At 51.6% G+C, this 19528-nt stretch overlaps 6 protein-coding genes across 6 annotated transcripts; 2 read left to right on the forward strand and 4 right to left on the reverse strand.

Moving 5' to 3' along the window:
* Positions 1 to 984: 984 nt before the first annotated feature.
* Positions 985 to 3331, reverse strand: A1O3_05616 (alkaline ceramidase; the record flags this gene model as incomplete). The annotated part of the gene is made up of 2 exons (XM_007735736.1): positions 985 to 3079; positions 3126 to 3331. The coding sequence occupies 2 exons, from the start codon at positions 3329 to 3331 to the stop codon at positions 985 to 987; spliced, it is 2301 nt and encodes a 766-aa protein (XP_007733926.1).
* Positions 3332 to 4039: 708 nt separating this feature from the next.
* On the reverse strand, positions 4040 to 7324 carry A1O3_05617 (uncharacterized protein; the record flags this gene model as incomplete). The annotated part of the gene is made up of 1 exon (XM_007735737.1): positions 4040 to 7324. One exon carries the CDS (start codon positions 7322 to 7324, stop codon positions 4040 to 4042), a length of 3285 nt encoding a protein of 1094 aa, XP_007733927.1.
* Positions 7325 to 9793: 2469 nt separating this feature from the next.
* A1O3_05618 (uncharacterized protein) lies at positions 9794 to 12580 on the forward strand (the record flags this gene model as incomplete). The annotated part of the gene is made up of 3 exons (XM_007735738.1): positions 9794 to 10782; positions 10841 to 12163; positions 12217 to 12580. 3 exons carry the CDS (start codon positions 9794 to 9796, stop codon positions 12578 to 12580), a joined length of 2676 nt encoding a protein of 891 aa, XP_007733928.1.
* A 1203-nt stretch (positions 12581 to 13783) lies between these two features.
* A1O3_05619 (alcohol oxidase) lies at positions 13784 to 15952 on the reverse strand (the record flags this gene model as incomplete). The annotated part of the gene is made up of 4 exons (XM_007735739.1): positions 13784 to 13915; positions 13978 to 14180; positions 14234 to 15829; positions 15883 to 15952. 4 exons carry the CDS (start codon positions 15950 to 15952, stop codon positions 13784 to 13786), a joined length of 2001 nt encoding a protein of 666 aa, XP_007733929.1.
* A 1783-nt stretch (positions 15953 to 17735) lies between these two features.
* A1O3_05620 (uncharacterized protein) lies at positions 17736 to 18414 on the reverse strand (the record flags this gene model as incomplete). The annotated part of the gene is made up of 2 exons (XM_007735740.1): positions 17736 to 18331; positions 18378 to 18414. 2 exons carry the CDS (start codon positions 18412 to 18414, stop codon positions 17736 to 17738), a joined length of 633 nt encoding a protein of 210 aa, XP_007733930.1.
* A 266-nt stretch (positions 18415 to 18680) lies between these two features.
* A1O3_05621 (uncharacterized protein) lies at positions 18681 to 19527 on the forward strand (the record flags this gene model as incomplete). Its single annotated transcript, XM_007735741.1, has 2 exons — positions 18681 to 18725; positions 18778 to 19527. The coding sequence occupies 2 exons, from the start codon at positions 18681 to 18683 to the stop codon at positions 19525 to 19527; spliced, it is 795 nt and encodes a 264-aa protein (XP_007733931.1).
* Between the last annotated feature and the right edge of the window lies 1 nt (position 19528).

The following is a 19528-nucleotide window of genomic DNA, read 5'->3' on the forward strand; positions in this document are numbered from 1 at the left end:
CGTTTGCTCGCTTCACTTTTGGTGCTGGTGCCGGTATCGGTGTTGGTGTTGTGTCGAGGAAAGGTCACGATACGATTCGAGTGATTGTCGTCGTCGTCATTGTCAGTCATTGTCAGTCAGTCGTTCACGTCAAAAGAATGACAAGCCTGGTTCTGTGTATATGCCACATACATACATACATACATACTAGTGAGGGAAATGGAAGTGGAAATTGAAATGGAAATGCAACTATTGAGTATTGTATTTTGGACGGCCAATGTTCCCCCTCGCCCTCGCCCTCGCTCTTGCTCTAGCTTCTGCAGTTTGCCTCACTTACATGGCGGTCCGATCACCTACCTACCTGTCAGACTTGGAATGAATGGGATGGGATAGGAGAAACGAGATGGAATTGGAAGGGATCCGGGATCCGGGATAGTAGGATGAAGTAGGATGAGATAAATATTTCCCCAGGGAGTCGGAGGATGAGATACGTGGATCGATCCCCAGGGAGTCGGAGTCAAGTCGAGTCAGAGTATGTATTCGAAGGAACAAGGAATAAGATTCTGAGTCAGTCGAGAATTAGGTAGGAATGATTACCTTAGTGCTGCTTGCAGTCCTCGATCCGTATATCAGAGTATGTTACTGCATACTATACTGTATACTGTACTGTTCTATACTGTTTGTGCAGCATGGCATGGCTGAGGACCTCCAAGGTAGGTAGGTAGGTAGGTAGGTACTCCGTCCGTGGAAGCTGATCCGATCCGATCGATTTCTCTCTCTATATTCCAGTCGTCAGAATCGGAATCAGCCTTCCGTTGGGGTAGTAGTTCGAGTCTGGTATATCAGTGCAGGCAGACTACTAGTACAGTGCATAAACACCAGAGGGACGGGATCGGATTGATAATCGACATCGACGTTGACATTTACATCGACATTTGCATTCACATTTACATCATCATTATCGTCTCATGATTCATGTGATGTGCTATGCAACCTCGCTCACGGTCAGGGTCGGACCAGCTCATCCCAAAATACAGACTTGGTAGCATCGCCCGCGACATTGAAAACACCGCCTGTCCCCTCAAACGCAGTGATCTGACCAGTCAAACTCCTCGAGTCGCCATAATATTTCAGCCGGTACATGCCTGTCTCGGTGCCTGGTTCGATCTCCCATTCTATACTGACTTCGCTCGTCCCGAGTGCCGTATTGATTCTCTCCCATCGATAGACGAGGAACCAGTCACGGTCCGAGCGGACTTGCACCCAAGAGCCAGAGGATGAATCGTACTTCTCCACAGCAGCAAATGTGCCTTCGAGACGGAAGTTGTTGCGTGGATTGGCCCCCACGAATTTGGCTTTGACAATCGTCCCGGGCGTGAACGGCTTGGCTGGGTCAGGAGAAGCGAGTGTTTGGCCAAACCGCCGAAGCAGACCGGCATGGTCAACCACTACCGGAGTGATAAACGACCACGAGGCGTTGACGTTGATAGGAGGGCTAGGGCCAGCAGGGAGCCTGTCCAGATCAGACGTCTCGTCGGGCGAGCCCAGATAGGGGAGGTGGTCGAGAGTGAGGTTGACGTAGGCTTCCAATGTGTGCGCTCCGTACAGTGTGCTGGCCCCCTCGTAGCGCTGAACACCGTACTCCTCTTCGGTTGCTATGTAATGTGCGTAAGTGTTGGCCGGGCCGCCGAGGACCACGATAGGCTTGTCAATGTGGAGAACGGACTGGGCCGCCGCTCCCAGGGCGTTACGCCAGCGCCTTCCTGCCATGGTTGTGGCTTCTCCAGGAGATACGATGATGATGAGTGGGCCAACTCGCAAAAGTTGAATGTCGACAATGTTGGGAGACCATGCGTAGGGATGATCGGCCTCCCCGACGTCAAGCAGGATAGGCTTCGGTCTCTGACAGGCTCTTTGTTCATCCGTCGGCTCATGAATGAAGCCACGTGCAACTTTCCACAGTGGATTTCTGAGTGATGGAGAGTCATCAGTGTCATTTGTACCTTGTGAGAAGTCGAAGGCTCCGGGGCCATCAGTGGTCCCACCGGCAAAGCCATAGCCCAATGCAGCAGGGCATGTCTTGAGTTGTCGAGACTGGTTGAATGGTGAGGTGAACGTGAACGATGAAAGATTCGCATAGGTATGGAAGAAGGATACGGTTGATGCTGGTATTCGTTCTAGGCTGTCGCTATCTAGGAGGTCTCTGGCCGCTGCCATCTGGCGGCTCCCAATATCGAAGCAGGATCTTGTTCCTTGGTCCAGATATGTGAACAAGGGTCCACGTCCATGGCATGGCTGGGTTCGGCCGCCACATGTGCTGTCGTTAAAAGAACATCGAAGGCCGGTGTCTTCACAGAATGCCCCAAGAGTGTTGGGTGATGTGTCGCCAACATTGGCTTGAGAAAAGCCTGCGGTAAATTCAGGATTCTTCTCTCTCATGTACTCTTCCAACAGATATGCCGCTACTCCCTTGTTATCACCAGTGATAAGAGTGTTGTTTTGATAGAGTGATGTGCCGTGGACTGGGAACCAAGACAAAATACCCAAAGGATGACCGTCCGATGCCCTTTCGAATTTTAACAGAGTCATGTCCTTGTCCACGTCTTCCAGATATTGACGCCTTTCATGCAGAGGGTTCTGTAAGTAGGCGTAAGGACTTCGATTGATATTGGCATCGTTGACCTTCTCTTGACCCAGTCTCAGATACCCTGGCTCGAGGTTGGCATGTGCCCTTTTTATTGCATGCACGGAGCCGTTGACAATGGCCTCGTAGCTTTCCTTGCTGAATCCTTTGCTAGTAATTTGCGGCAGAAGATAATTTAGCCATGCCCCAGGCCCGCTGTGGCTGTGTGTGCCGGTGACGGCTATTGTGTTCTTGGTGTACATTTCGTACTCAGGGCCCAATTTCTCGAGTTCCTCCAGAATGCCATGGCGGACAGCGGTGTCACCGGATTGGGTATCAAGGACGAGGTAGACGATTCTTGAGGAGTTGTTTGAAAGGCTTCCAATGATGAACGCTCTACAATAGAGTCGTTGCCGCAGACCAGTCCCTGACTGGGCTGTATCTGCATAGCCCATCAAATTGACTTCAACGACCGGGCTGGGAAGATCAGTACTGTGTCAGCAAGCAAATGAGGTCTTCTCACCCTGTAATGTCTGCCTTTCCGACACCCAGTAGAAAGTCACCCTCCTGAACAGCTGTACTGTGGCCGCCTCGTCCATTCTCTACACCCGCAGCGAGTAACCGCACGCTGCGGACCGGGCTTTGGAAAACGAAGCAGAACAACAGAAAGGCGGTCAGGGTCACTAGCGACAGAGTGTATGTAACGATAGTAAAAGATCTCCCTGCCATTTCTAGCACTGCTGACGTTGATGCTGTTGCTGTCGCAGCTTAGAAGGGAGCCTGCGCAATGATTCTGGCCACTTTGTCGGTGGTAGAATGGGTGATGTCGGGGGTGCTCATTCTTTACCGTCCTTGCTCGGAGATTCCCAGATGTACATAGCTGAGAACAAGGCGCTCACAAGGATTGATCTTCTGTGTTGAGGCCGGCATCCTGGGTCGTCTTCAGTCTGCCTTCATGACAACGCTGCGCTGCACAGGGCTGATGTGACCTGGCCCAAAGGGGAAATCAACGCGTCATGGCATGAAACTTGAATCCGAGATGGCTTGGCGGATCCAAGCAGGAGTACTGCTCCGTAGGAAAAGCAGCATCGCTACATTTATGTTTTGGGCTAGTCTACAATGTCTCTGCTTACTAACCAGCGTAAGGCTGAGGCACTACGGAGTGTGGTACATGGGAAGGGATATTCTCCCATTTAATGGTTGGTCATTAGGACATCTACTCTTTATGTTCAAGGGGAAGACCCAACGGGACCCTCGAATCATGGAACTCTGGTCGACGAACCAGTGTTGATCTCCTCTGGTGCCTGAACGACTGTGGTCCTCTTCCTCTTGGAGAGGGAGAATTCAGTGGCCGGTTGTTGAACTTCATATTCTTCATGATTTCATCATTGAGCCCGAAGCTGTCATCCTGTAAAAGGGAGATATACCAGTAGCAAATCACTGAACCTTCTCTGCCCTCCCAGTATCAATGCCATACCATTTCATTTCATCCCCCCACCAACCAAGACTGAAGAACCAGCCGTCAAAAAGTCCCATGCGCTTTCTTTGTCTCCCATCCCACCACTCTGCACCCTCAGGAATGACTTTCCTCGTATTACACAGTTCACTCCTCGCAAGCAGCTCCATCTTCCCGGCAATTGAACATGGACTCTGCCGGAGCAGTTCCTTGGTATTCAACAGGGAGTAAGCAACCGCCCCGCAGACAGCCATAACAGCCAACAACACCTGCAGGACGATCTTCGGGCCCTTGTTCTGCTTGAGTCGAAGTACCGGCACCAAGATCGTTGCATTATAGCTGGGTAGATCTTGTCCTGATGCTTTACCCGATGCTCGCATATTGGCGTTGATGGCCTGCGCAGCGTAGCGAGCATACATGTCATTGGAAGCCTTGATCAATCCGTCTTGATTCGCCTGCCCGAGGAGCTCGGAGAGAGGCTGTCCTCCTTTCCTGTTCTGCAACGTGGTGAACCACGCATTCAGGCAGTTTGCGGCAGTGGTGTTGTCTTGCAGCGCCCACAGAAACATGTTGAGCGAGATGCCAAACCAGTGCGGCGATGCCGATGTCACGGTAGTGTTCATTTTCCATGTTGGAGTCGAGGTCTCGTTGCTCATGATAATCCTAGCAGTCGCCTGATCCGCAACCGGCGGATTGTCCTGGTTCGTCGTCATGCTAGGCCAGTTGAAAGTGACGTTCGTTTGAACCTCTTCCAAGATTTGGTAGCAGAGTGTAATGACCAAGTCAGTCTGCATTTTCCATGTATTTGCCATAAAAGTGTTCGCCCCATCGAGGCTGATGTTGACCACCTGATTCGTTCTTGTCCCGGACGCCCACCCACCCGCAAAGCCAAAGTTTGCTGTGGACGGATCGACATCTAACTTCCCTGTATGTTCCGTGGAAGTCTGATGAGCGGTCAAGGTCTTCCCATCAGCTATCCACTGTACAGGAGATGTAGCTCCAATCTGAGTTTTTGGGACGGACGTCTCCGTGTCATTGGGAATGATGTATGTATAGCTCCAATCTGCTGAGCCGCCTGGTTCTTTCACAAGGGTCGTATTCGATGTGCCGAGAGACCACGGGAAAACTGCTTTCTGGGTACTGAAGATCCCTTCCCCAGGGTCAGCGTATGTGTATGTTCCGTCAACAAGGACCTGCATTGTACCAGAGTGGTAGACGTTGTCGGCAGTAGTAATACTATCAACAGGAGCCACTGTACACTGCAACGACGGGCGCAAGGCGGGCATCGTCATTGATATCAAGACCTCTTCATTGGGTGCTATCCCACCCAGCAGGGCATCGGGAATATGAGCTTCAAAGGAGGGAAAGACCAGGTCGTCGTAGGTCCCGACTGGGTTCGAAAGATTGAATAGCATCATGAGCTTGGTGGTCTCCCCTGCAAGATTGTCGCCCTCAGAGAGGTCGACATGAGATAGGTTCATAACACTCAGTTGCTGCATCTGCACAGCATGAGGTGACTGAACAGTCACCGGACTGTACAAGCCTGACGTGACAATAGTCAAAAAGCTTGAGACCGTCGCTGCCAAGATGGTGAAGGTGTTAACCCAATGGCGGTTGCGAAGGGAGAGGTAGAACGCATGTGGGGGCAGTTTCGACAACAAACTCGCAGATATCGATCTTTCTGCCTGAGCACTTCCTCGACGGAGGGCAAGAAACGGCGCGAATGCAGAAGCCGTAGCATCCAAGGAACCATACAACAGTGCTACGAGTAGCATCACAGCTAACGGGATGTAGGAAATTGTCAAGTGATAACTATCACTCGAGTCCAATGTCACAATGCCCTGCTTTCTATCCGACACGTGCTGAATGACTTCGAGGACTGCAATGAGAATCAGTGGCACAAGGAGTATACATACCGAGAACCACTTTCTCGTTGCTATTGGCCTCCACCACGGGCTCAATTCTTTCTTTGACTTGTCTTCTTTGGAATGAAGGGAAGCGGTGGGGACGCTCGGAGCGACCACTGGCTGGATTTCGAAAAGGCCTTCGGGTCCGACGACTGTTTGGTACTCACGACTCTCCAAATTTCTCACAGAGTTGTCCAAGTCCGGCTGGCCCGTTTGCATATGACTTCTCAAGGCCTTACTACTCGCAAGGATTATCGCCGCCGAGGCAAGTGATTCAGTAGTGCAAGGCGCCGTGTCCCATGGTCTGAACTTGATCAATACCAGGACAGTGATGACAAGCAGGCCCAAAGCTGTCAATAATAATCCGACGGTTAATCGTTTGACTTGCAGGCGTTGCTGGGTCATCATATACGAGCCGGTAAGGGGCTCGCTCTTGGCCTGCTTGAGATACTGGTCGGCAAACTGCGTCCCAATACCCTCAAGTGCTTGGGTCGAAACATTCTGCAACAGATCAGGTTGGATTAAGGGCTTCAGGAGTGATCCGTTGGGAGCATCTGTCAGCAGCGCTTCCAGCAGCAGGAACATTTGAGGAACAGGCGCAATCACGTAGTCCGGACCGCCTTCTCCGAAGTCTGCAACAGACAGGGAATTCACAATCCCATCGAGAAATTTTCCCAAATCGAAGCCGATCAGATCAATAGACGTATTCGAGATTTTTTCTGCCCTCAACAGCGTCCGATTCAAAGGTGCGAGGGTAACATCGTAAAGATCAATGCTGTAGGATGGCCTGCAAAGCACAGCTGTTGACTGGGCTATCGTCCAATTTGTGGTCTGGCTTGAAGACGGAAGGCTACCGCTGGTACCGTTGTACCAAAAAGTAACTTCCGACATTGTCAGAAGAAATCGATACTGTTCTGGTGAGGTTGCATGGGGCTGTGGGACGTCAGGGTTTCCATAGTTTACATAGTTGTAACCACTATTGCAGACGTAGTAGTCGAAGAAGCCTTGGTAATTGGATTTCCAGCCTGTTGATGGGTCGAAGTTCTCTTGGAAGTACATGTGACCTGGAGTCTGACCGAGAGAAACTCCAGTCAGCTGGCAGTCGGGACTGGAAATATCGCCGACGAGGTACTCGGCCAGAATGCCTGCGGGTAACCACGGTCGGCTTTGCAGAGCACTTGACAAGTTGTTCACTTGAGCAGGGGCACAGTCCATGGAGACGCCGAACCCAGGAACTTGCGCCGTCAAGACCGCGTTGGACAAGTCGTCTGTTCCACTGTAGTCGAAAGTCTGGATGGTCAGGTTCTGAGTTGTTCCATACGTCCAAGGAAGACCACGCGCTGTTACTCCATAGACCATGTCGACGGGACCAGCGGTGACATCTGCCAAATCTAGGTTCGAGGCACTGAAGTTCGAATACAGAACCAAGGAATCTGTCGATGTCGACATCTGTATGGGCGAGAGAACAAGAAGACCAGCGGACAAAATGGTCTATTCTCAGTCAGCCACTTTTATAATCATGAAAATCAATCGTGTCCTGAACTTACGCACAGATGCAGCAGCAGATAACCGATAATCGAAGCTACTACCGCCCAATGGAGATTCTTGAATGACCTCCAAAGGGTGCTAGGGAGTATAGGAGTAATGTAATCCAGTAGGATGCTTTGACTCGCTGGTGTAGGACTCTGTTTCATCTTCATATAAGATGTAAGTTCTTTGCAATAGAAGTCGACCTGGTGCCAAAGAGAGGTAGCGAGGACGAAGACTTGAAACATTAGCAAACGCAAACTCATCTCAAGTCTTGTGGCATTGCCTCTGACTTACTTGCGGTTGGAAGGTATGTCCAGACATAGTGGGATTTCTCAGATGCATTCCTAAGACTGTATTAGAGATGACCATGAATGGTAATGATTCCCGCCGTACTTACAGGAGTCCATGGTGAGCTCCTGAGAGTAGATAAAGCGCCAACACTACGACAAAGAGGGCGACGAAGAGCAAGAGAAAGCTCACGAGGACCGTACTAGTGAGCCAGAAGGGATTCCACATCTTCCTTTCAGGGGAATCCGCTGCTGAGTGTGTTGATGCAGCAAGTTCTGTAATGCGAGGCGAGATGCCTTTCTTGGACAGCAAAGTGTCGGCAGATTCCAATTGCCGGTGCGCATGAGGAGCGGATGCCAGATCGTTGTCGTTGTGATTTGAGGTGTAAGACTTCGGCTCCAGCCATCCAGAGCCCGCCAGGGAAGCAAGATCTGTGCTTGGTCTAAAGCATCTCTCGATGTAGTCACCTGGTGAAGTCCATTCGCCGTCCGAATTATCAGCGTCAGCATTGTATTGCTTGGATGGGGAGTTGCTTCTTGGTTTAGAGCCAGCACCAGCAAGCTTCAAACGAAAGGAGCCTCTGGACAGACGGATAGATGATCTGAGGCGATCTATATTGTCAGACACTGGTCGCCGTTTGACTGGTTTGTATTCTGTCATTGCCGACGCAATCTCCTCTGGACACCACTTGGAATATTAGAATGAGGCATGCGACTGCGAATAATTTGGTGACAATTGCCCGATAAGGCTGAGGCGAGCACAGTAATGGTGGTGAGGGTTGGTTTTGTTGCAATATTAAATATCCCAGCTGCCTGGCCTGGGATATGTATGAAGATGAGAGATTGTTTCAGGAAAAGATCTGGGGTATCGCCGGTTGTTTATCTCAGCACCATGGACAGTCGAACGGCACAAGACCTGGCGGATGTATATTGCATGTGCCATCTAGCACGTTTCGGATTCCCAGGAAGGGGCTCTAGAGTGTATCGGAGGTGGCACCAGAAGGGGCGTTTCCTCGTCCTCCTCCCCCTCGAGGTGCGGAGGGAGGGAGAGATTGTGCTGAAGGCAATTCCAATTCCGCGCCTTGTAATTGCCTCGCTTGGGGGCGAAGATGGTCTGAATATCCCTGCATTTCCAAGGTCAACAAGGCAGACGGTGTGGGAAATTTGGGGGCTATTCTTAAGCGATAGGCTTAGGAGGCCACCCACGGGGAGCCTAGAGTTGGTGTCACACCAAGGCAAGTCGTCGTGTCGCCATCGCCATCTAGCCCCCAGATAATAAAGACCATACTGAGGGTGGTGTTGAAAGCGGCACAGTCGGCAGTGATCCTAAGTTCCCAACCTTGAAATTGAAGTGGCCTGGGAGCCTTGGTAGCGGCCATGGCAGTGAACCTGCTACACTTTGTCCCTTTCTACTAATGAGTGCCTTGCTCAGCCTGATGAGAGTACTCTGTACTGTCCCCAACACTTAGGCCCCGTTACTATGTGGCACGAGTCAGTCTGACATGTGACGAAAGAGACGTACAAAATGACAGCATTTCATTGCATACACACCTCAGGTATGGATGCCACCCCACGCAAGGCTGTAGAAGGGAAACAACTCGGCTGGTTTCTACTGTTACGAATCCACGAAACCGGATTCATTCCACTGAGGCTCAACATATGCTTATAGCTATCCGTATCGACCCGTCGGATTGTTTCGGGGGTGGGGGAAATGGGCGACCACACCAGTAGTGTGTAGGTAGGTGTACAGATAGCTGAACCACTTCCAAGCTGAGATGGTCTGCAAGAGGGCCTGAGGCTTGTTTTCCCATGCCACTGTGTTGTGGCATTTTTTCACTGGCTCGCTCTCAGACTTGAGTAGCGAAGCCAACGCATAAGCCGTCCAGCCCCGCATGCATGAAATCTGCCAAAGTTGTCAATACCTTTCCTACTGAGAGGAATGAGAGAGGGGAGGTTTCTTGAGGGTTGGAACTGTTGGGACTGTTGGATTGTTCTCGTCACATTTCGCAACATGGACCACTGTCCACTGCCCCCTGGAAAGGGGCATATCAAAGTCCGTAACTTCACAACCACGCCCTATACTACGGGTCCCGGATGCTTTTTGGGCTATCCTGCCAGGCGCGGCTGGTCTTCTGACGACCTGAATTCCCGAGACCTTCACAAAATTCGACCAGGAGAAGAAGTGCGCGACTTCTTCCAGGGATGGCTCTTCTTCGGCTGCGTGATCGAGTTCCTGTCCATTTGCGGTGTATCTGCTCAACACAGCGACTTTCTAACTGAGGACGGCCAGTATGTGACCACAAAGCGCCTTCCACGGATGCTCCAGGAGTGGAAGCAGGTTGCACAAAAGAGACTGGCCATCGACGACATGACCATAGCTACAACCATGCAGGCCGCATTGATTCTCGGCACCGTAAGGGACTTTGTGGATGACTATTGTTTGCCCAGAGGTGGCGGACAGGGCTTGCAAGCTGATATGCGTGCCCGGCTCGTCGCGAAGTCCCCCTTGCCGCAAAGAGTATGGATGTCCATCATCGCGCTGGGGCATGCACTCACATCGGCCATGGTAAGTGGCTGTGATATTCGGCGCACTGGTAGTAACTGGGGGGCGTCGATGCTACTCGAACAGAGAATGCTGGCCAAAAGATGGTGTCCGCTGGATGTGCATCAAATCCGTTCCAATCTGAGCGTTTACGAGCAGTATTACCTGTCCAAGATGATAAACACAGAGGTTACCACCTCCCACGACAATTGTACCGAGTTTGAATGCCGTGGACGCAACATTGATCAGAAATCGTACCGTCAATTTCACGCACGCAGTTGTGATGGTAACTGTGGTGGCTTCCAAAGTGCAGATATCGATCAGTTGAAGGCGATCATCATGGCTGGCGACATTCCTGTCTTCAAATGGAATCTTGAAAGCAAGAAGCTCGAACTAGAGGCCGTCAAAGTCAATAAGAAAAAAGTCGGAGACCCTCCATTTATGGCCATCTCCCATGTGTAAGTCATGATCATGCAATTCATATGGCTGCGAGAATTACTCTGACGCATATATCAGTTGGAGCGATGGCCTTGGGAACCAGGAAGACAATGCAATCTATGAATGTCAGCTAGAAGCCTTGCAAAACGCAGTCGACTTGGCCGCCAAAAGCCACAAGATGCTGATGGGAATTCCGTCGCACTTCTGGATCGACACCCTATGTGTTCCGGTGCAGAGGGAAAACAAAGAACTGCGTAAGGAGTGCATCCGGGACATGAGGCGAATCTACGAGAGTTCTTGCTCTGTTCTTGTTCTTTGTTCCTTGCGCAAGACGGCGTCGACCGTGAAAGGACCCGAACGAAGAATAGCCGAGCACCTCAATAATTGGGATCGCCGACTGTGGACGTTCCAGGAATGTATCATGGCCCGCAAGCGTCTGATTCAATATGCGGAGAAAACAGTTGACCATGTTAGCATTGAGGCTGACTTCTACCGGGGCCAGCTGTGGTCGGGGAGCTCCCCGGCAGATCCTCTCCCGCATTTGGCGTCTGAAATAGCATCACGATCCACGTCCAAGAAGAGTGACGAGATGCTTTGTATGGCCACGGTATTGCGTCTTGATCTAGAGCCATTTCTGAACGCAGAGACGCTCTTAAAGAACGAGAAGGGCCTCGGCGAGAAAGAGGAGGTCAGTGACGTCGATCTTGCAGACAGACGAACGCAAATCTTCTGGCAGACCATCCGTGTATGCCAATGGGGAGTGGTTTTCAATTCTCATCGGAGGTTGACAGTCGAAGGGCTCCGGTGGGCTCCAGCCACGTTCCTAGGCAGCCCGTCGGGTGGCTTCGTGAAGCGGGTGGACCAGGGATATTGCAACCTTGATGAAGAAGGCCGCGGTCTGTCATTTACTGCTCCGGGAATCATCATTGAGACGCCATCGACGTGGAGAGCAACATCTTCCGCACTGGCGATCAACGTGACAGATCATAGAGCCGGGAGGCTCTGTGTCGAAGTCACACCGAGTGATCTGAGCTTCCCGTGGCACACATTTACATGGACCCCAGGCACCAAATATGCAATCCTTCTGGAGACACCGCTTTCACTCCCGAGTGAAACAGGTGGTTCCATGCCCGACCTCCCACACACGCGGCCGGAGCTCGAGTCCTGGCTTGAACAGGTCTTCCAACCTGGGAGGGTGAACAAGTTGGCCATCGATGCGATCATCGCAACTGTAAAGAATCCAAATCTTGGGGAAGGCTGTCAGATCCGTCACGAATGTATTGCGGTAGCCAAAATCGTCGATTCCCCTATCCTCGATAAACTCGAGGAAGAGAAGTATACCATCTGGGACGAACGGTCCAGGCACCTTCTGGATTCGTCCCTTGAAATGGACTGGGTTCTGTGAGTCTCCTCCATTCTGAGGGTTAGTTTCATGTACTAACATTGGAGATTAGTAATAGAGCCATTAACAATCCTGCAGACGAGGATGACAGCAGCGAAGATGACGACGACGACGACGACGACGACGATGATGACGACGATGATGACGATGACGACGACAGTGATGATGAAAACTCTTTAGAAGAGAGCGACGACGATTCCCACCCTGTTTATTACGACGATTCCGAATCGGACGCACTTTCGGCGGAAGAAAGCGAAGCCGCAACTCTACAACTGGACAATGATACACCTGACTCTGGATCCGAATCCGCAGATGAGCATCCCTATAAAGTTGATAAGAAGAGACCACATCTCATTTCGCCTGCTAGGATCGAGGGGATTCGTACCGCTGGTGATGCACAGTGGTTTCTTCTGTAAGATCAAGTCATGTATAGACGGATCTTCGTCAATATTAGATGGTGCTTCTTCGAAATAGATTTGTCAAGTTTGCAACATCTCATGGGACATCTTCGGTTGCCTGGCCTCATTGAAGCCCAGGATGAGAAAGTGACGGTGCTGAGCACAGCCGCTCGGGCAACAAAGGAGGGTATTGTGTGCTTCGATCGGTACATGTAGAGAACTGACCGGGACGGTAATTAGATGAAGTGGACGAAGAGGAGAGGAGAGGTCAGTGGCTCGTCGGCCATTTCGGGTCTATTGTTCGAGGACCTCTGCAGCAAGTCATTCTCTGCTAAGGTAAGTGGTAATTAAGCCACTGCTCGAGGAATGCTCGGAAAGCTGGGAGAGAGAGAGAGGACGAGAGAGACTGCGGTGCATGCAGGAGAGGATGAAAGAGACTGCAGGAGAGCAGTATCGCAAGCAATGTACATGAGGTACTACTTCATACTCTACAGTACTGCTAGCACATAAACTACCTACTACTCCTCCGTAGTACACGCTAATTTGTGAAGCAGGTTTGCCGAGTCTTGGCGGTCAGAACAGCCCCAAAATCCTCGAGCATCTTCGCCCCAGCTTGCAATCTCTTTCCTTTTCTCTTTCCCAAAACTGAAGTTCCTCTGTATTATTCACTCTGTCAATGCCGCTGCTCTTACGCAGTGAAATGGTTGCTGGAGGGGAAATCAGAGGACAGAGGAAAGTCTGCCCACTTACCCCAGGGCCTTCTGCTGCTTGCTTCCGTTTGGAGTTTGTCAGACTGTGGAGGTTCATGGAAAAATATTCACGGCTGCACAATAACCAACGATTGATCGATGTTTTTGCGGTGAGCTATCATGAGCCTCTCTTGGGGCTCGGGGCGGGTGTCAAAACAAATGGCGGGTTACAAAGCGATAGACCGTTCCCATGAACTGGAAAACTCCTCTTTCTAGATACTATAGGGTTTGCAGCTACGGAGACTTCGTACCGAGCCTTTGATGGAGTGTCCAAGTAGGTATGGAAGTACCTATTAAGTAGTCCTTGGACGTACCTTACTGTCATGAACGAAGTGATCTGCGTGCGCATCTACGTCCACGTCGACGCCAGTCGTAAACATTACGAGAAAGACTGACTGAATAAACAAGATATCATTGGACTATGATGAAACACAGGCTCCTTTGGCTCGCAATCTGGCTAGATGCGCTGTAGTTACAAGCGGGCCAAGCCAGGGGATTCGCCCGGGGCGTGATAGGCTGGAATCTTCATGTCCAAGGCAGCGCCACTGTATCCAAGGTCTTCGGCAGCAAGGACAGCACACTTCTCGCCAATGAGCAGAGCAGTCTGGGTTCGTATTAGCTACAGTAGACGCCGACCAGAGAGGATCGAGGGGCGTCGAGACTCACAGAGAAAGTGTTGCAGCCAACATTGTCCGGGCAAATACTGAGATCGCAGACCTTCAAGTTCTTGACCCCGTGGACGTTCAACCTCTCATCCAATACACCATGTTTGACGATTCTGTTGCCCTCCTTTGGAGCCATGCTACATGTTCCGAGAGAGTGCCAGGTCGTCTCACAGTGTCGCTGGACCCATTTCTCGATGTGGGCAACTGGAAATCAGTTAGTAAATGATAAGAAGAAAATGGTTCAAACATGGACATACTATCTTCCTTGCTGTATTGGAGCTTCTCACGGAAGGGGGCGCAATTCGAGTTGAGAAGATTGGGCCCGGGAGGTTTACCCGGTTGAACGGGAGCAGTCCAGCTTCCGTGTTGAATATTGGCGGTGAGATGATTTGGACCGGCATATTGATTACGAGTGTTCAAGTCCATGTCGAGGGCTCGAGCCGGTGAGTCGTAACTGAATTGAGGATGCATTGCAGTCACCTCGCCGGCATAGGCCTGCATGCGCCGAGCAGTCTCCCGGGACTGGATGTAACCCCAGACCATCGGAGCCATATCACGCTTGTCATTCATGAAGCCTGCATCAAAGTCGGGCGCATCGTATGGGTCTGGAGAGACAATGTGAGTGAAGCCACGAGAGAACGGGTACTCCAAGAAGTGGAACATGGTGAAGAACTTCCCAGGAGGCATGTCGAGGTGGTCACCAAACCATCCCGCAATCACACTGTAATGCATCACTGGCTTGTCTGGTTTGTTTTTGAAGTAGCTCTCCCACCCGCTTGGGCTGAAGTCGGGTGTAGGCCACGACTTCATCTCTTCAAGCTCTTCTTCAGTGGGCCGAGACTTAACTCCGGCTTCGATGCCGTTGGTGGCCAGGGGGCCGGTGCCCTTGATGTTCCATTCGTCGAAGACAGCCTTTTGAACCTCTGGTACCCCCCGGACAAAATCATCGAAGGACTCTGTTTCAGGTGTTGCCCGGTACGTAGAGAACGTGAGATAGTGGTCCTGGAAGTTGAGACCGACGCCCGGCAGGTCCACAACGGGCTTGACACCAACCTTTCTGAGCTTCTCCGGATCACCGATACCAGATCGCTGGAGAACTAGAGGGGAACTAAGGGTTCCGCAGCTGACGATGATGAGTTTGCGAGCCTTGAAGAACCGGCGGGGAGGAGTGCCGCCGCCCACGGGCTTCGTAGGTACAGTCAAGACACCAACAGCCTTCCCATCCTCAATGACGACTCTGTCGACCTTGGTGTTACATTGGAGGTGCAAGTTCTCATACTTGGCACGAGTTGCATGGATATAGGCATGAGCCGCGTCAGATCGCCGGCCCGTGTCCCGGTTGATCCATTTCAGCCAGTGCTCAGCACCGTGGCCCGTCTTGAGATCTTGAAGATCGTCCGTGACCGGAAAGCCCTGACTCTCGGCGGCTCGGAGGAAATCCTGCATGATAGGATAAGTATAGTTGCCAAAAGATACCTTGATGGGTCCCTCGAAACCATGAATGTCTCGGTTGTTGGAAGCCCGCTGGTATGTCTCGTGCTTCTTCATCAAGGGAATCAGCTCCTTCGTGGTCCAGCCTTTCGAATTGAAGTCATCGTAGTCAGAACTGCTTGCTCTCGTGTACATCATAAAGTTGATAGAGCTGCCGCCTCCAAGCACATGGGCACATGGAACAACTGCTCGACGTCCATCAAGCCACTCGGAGGGGCGTGAATAGTAGAATGTGGCTGTCTTGGAGTCCAGTTTCATGTTGCGGGGATAGATACCAGGACGGTAGACCCAGGGGTTGTTGAGGTTGGTCTCACCCCCTTCGATCAAGAGGACCTGGAGATTATGGTCGAGGTTGGCAAGTCCTGCAGATGTCAGTTTGGTTATGTGCAGCGTCCACGACGAAGACAGATCTCACGCCCAGCAGGAACACATCCTGAACTGCCACCTCCGCAGACAATGATGTCAACCTCATCTGGTACAGTCATGGTTGCTTCGGGCCTGATAAATAATGCTTTGGAAGATAGGAAGGTGTACTTTTGCCCAAAGAGAAGAATGGTGGTAGGGAAGAACAGAGGAGGGATGAGGAACCATCCCTTAATATAAGATGCTCAGATATACCCGTCCTCTCCACCTCTCGGTGAAGTGGATGGCGGGGTTTCAGTGAAGACGCGTCCACGCTGGACCGAGAAATGTGGAGGTTTGGGGTGTGCTGGACCATCCTTGCGGGCGGAGTACAGTTACACTGGGTCTTTTTGAAGACGGTTGAAGAGAAATGCGGGGTTTCAAGAGCCAGGTAACGCGCGGACAAGAAGGATCATGTAGACAACGCTGGGGCAGAGCCCAAGTTGCAGCGAAGCAAAATGAAGGAATCGAGGGTTCAAGCCTAGGAGGACCCCGGTGTCATTGGGAATGGCCAAGTAAAGCAAATCGATACTGCTTTGAGACGCCGAAGGCACAAAAGGAAAGTAAAATGAAGGAGTCGAGGGTTCAAGCCTAGGAGGACCCCGGTGTCATTGGGACTGGCCAAGTAAAGCAAATCGATACTGCTTTGAGACGCCGAGGGTACAAGAGGAGTGAGTATTGATACATGGACGACCAGGATAGCTCGGAACCCGTCGTCGTCTCAAATCGGCTAGCAACAGCGAGCAACGAGTCCTCCAGCAGCCAACATCCAGTTTTAGTCGTTGCGGAGCTTGTCTGGGTGAGCAGTTGTTGGTCAGGTATCCTTGATAACCCTGGGTGATAGACTCCACATCCAAGGGTGGCTATGGCTTCGCATCGTTGGAGCAGGTAGACAAACAGAAGTCTCGAGGCAGGTTCCCAAGATGCACGTCACAGGATGGACGTTGAAAATTAGATATCAGCCAAGGAGAGGCATCGGCACCTAGCGGGCGGAGAGAGCGGCTGTGAGGCCCCACTAGAAAGCCATCAGCCGGCAGCTAACTCGGGAAACGCGGGGAAGGTGATCAGGCCGAATGATTTTGTCGCAAACCGGCAAGGGCAGGGAGCAAGAGATGGTAGACGTGCGTGAATTCAATATGCCGAAAAATGAGACGGTGGCGGAGAGATGGAGCATCAGACGGCCGTCCGTGGTTTGCGGGGAAGGATGGATAGCTTCTGGCGGATCCGACGTAACATTGGAGGCTTTGCTGACCAGCCTATCATGATAGGAGACAAGCAAGGCGTAAGTTATCTCGAGTATTTCCAACAGTAAGAACATCGACTCCCAAGCGGTAGTGACGTGGGAGCAATGTTTCGTGGGGAGACTGCTCCACGTCGCCCAGGACCAAACGAAACGAGGACGGCAGTTTGCTGAGAGGTGTGCGGCAGCAATGCTTCGGCGAACACAGGTATTGCCATCCCTGGTTGCTGACATGGCTGCGTCGTCGAATTATCTGGTCTACACGAGATAGACTTTATCCAGAACCCGTCCAAGGGCTTCATCGTCCTCATCATGGCGACAGCTGACCTCGTATTCTTTTGGGGCCACTGCAGAAAGAGACCGATCTTCTTTTCTGCTCTGTCCTTCCTGAGTCTGGCAACTCGCATGTTTGTCTCTGAACTTAGGCCGTTGTCTGGTACTGTCGAGATGTGGGCTGCATATGCGGAGCCCTCGCTCGCTCGTATCTGACCCGAGTATTGAGAGGACCATTGTTGATCAAATGGGTATTCTCTGTCAGCGCTTGAGGATACCCGCATTCGGTGCGGCGCCAGTATGAGCCCGCTATCTTGTCTGAATCATGCGGTAAGACATTCTATTCTGTTTGATCAAGAGCCGGAAGCCGCAGCAATGCGTTGCCGCTCAAGAACCTGTTGCCGTAATTTAGCTGTTGCAACCTGGATCTCCAGAATTTGGCCAATTCCTCGCTTCCAATTCTCTTCAAGCCCGATAAGTTCTCCCTTTGCCTGTTCTTGTGCCACTTTTCGGGCTCTGTTGACGTTTTCGCTTTCAGCCTTGACTCTGGCCAGTTCGTTTTCCAGATCTTTCAGGATTGCTTCTACTTGGGAATTGCCGACCAGCCAAGCATTCTTCCCGAATTGGTCCAGGAGTTGGAGGTTGGTATGTCTACCTGACAGGAACGTGCTGGAGACGTATGCATTCCGTAGTGCCTGGCGCTTCACTTCTTCACTGCTCTCACTGGCCGGTTCGTTGGGTGCCTCGTAGCGAGACAGATCAATTCCTCCCTGGCGGGGCTGACCCGCACCGACCCGTTCAATCTCTTGAGAGAAAAGGTCGGAGAAGTTGACTGCAGCAAGATGGGGTAGAGCAGGATGCGGCGTGGTGAGATAGTCTGGAGGGAGGTGTCGGGCAATTAACGCCGTGGCTTTTGCCCGCTCTGTCTCAGTAATGTGCGGATCGATGTCTGCAAGCGGTCAGAGGACGTGGAGACATCACCTGATGGAACTTACACGGCAAGGACTCAAACAACTCCGTTAAAGAAGGCATTTTGAGTGCCTGTAACGGTCGAAAGCATGCGGTCCTGGCTGTGAGGAAAATGTGAACCGCGATTGTACGCAGCCAGTGCGTGACGATCAAACTAGCACTAACCATTTCGGTGCTAGTGACCAGTCTGCCACTGCGGAGCATCCATACTCCGTACTCCGTACTCTCGTCAGGCTGAGCCGATGCTGTAGCCTGCGTGCGCGGTGTTGTGTTTCTTCCTCCCATGGGGATAAATTTTGCCCAGTGAAAGACAGTCGCCGGCGTTCAATATGGTCGGTAGCTTATGGGACGCCACTTGGCTCTATCCATTCAAGGTGCGTGTGCTCTGAACGCAAACATCCCAATACTGACTGACCTGGTCTCAAGGGCATCGTCTACTTCCTCGGCCATCCGTACTTCTACCCTCTTTTCAAAGCTCGGCTAGTCCCTATCCTGTTCCTGGCCACCTTCATCTACGCAAATCTCTTCATATGGACATTCCTTCCCCAAGTCGCCTTCCTTGCGATCTTCCAGGGAGCAGGAGCTTGGCTGAACGCAACTTTTTTGGTGCTCGGAGAAGGCGCTGCAATGGTTGCCTTGCTCTTCGAGGCTTTCTTCGTCGACGAGACACTGGTGGATATCTTTGACGCAGTCTTGATCGATCAAGGACTTGCCGACATGGTCGGTGAAGCCCGTCTTCTTCATCCGGGGGCGCCAAATTCCGTACAAATGCTTGGTAAACCGTCGGTATCCTCGGTCTACAGTCCATTCAGTTTCCGCCAGATCATCGAGTTTGTCATTCTTCTGCCGGTCAACTTCATTCCGTTCGTCGGTGTGCCCATCTTTCTTCTCCTCACGGGATATAGAGCCGGTCCCTTCCACCATTGGCGATATTTCAAGCTACGAGACTTCTCCAAGAAGGAAAGAAAGGACTATGTCAGAGAGCGACAGCTGAAGTACACCTGGTTTGGAGTTGTAGCGTTGACACTCCAACTTGTACCAGTGCTTAGCATGTTGTTCCTGCTGACGTCGGCGGCTGGTGGCGCCTTATGGGCGGCAAAGATGGAAAAGGCTCGACGAACTCGAGAAAATGTTGCTGCTTCAGCTGTGGAGCGCTATCAAGATAACCCAGTCTAGC

The sequence above is a fragment of the Capronia epimyces genome (assembly GCF_000585565.1).
Source record: "Capronia epimyces CBS 606.96 chromosome Unknown aczIQ-supercont1.4, whole genome shotgun sequence".
Classification (NCBI taxonomy): domain Eukaryota; kingdom Fungi; phylum Ascomycota; class Eurotiomycetes; order Chaetothyriales; family Herpotrichiellaceae; genus Capronia; species Capronia epimyces.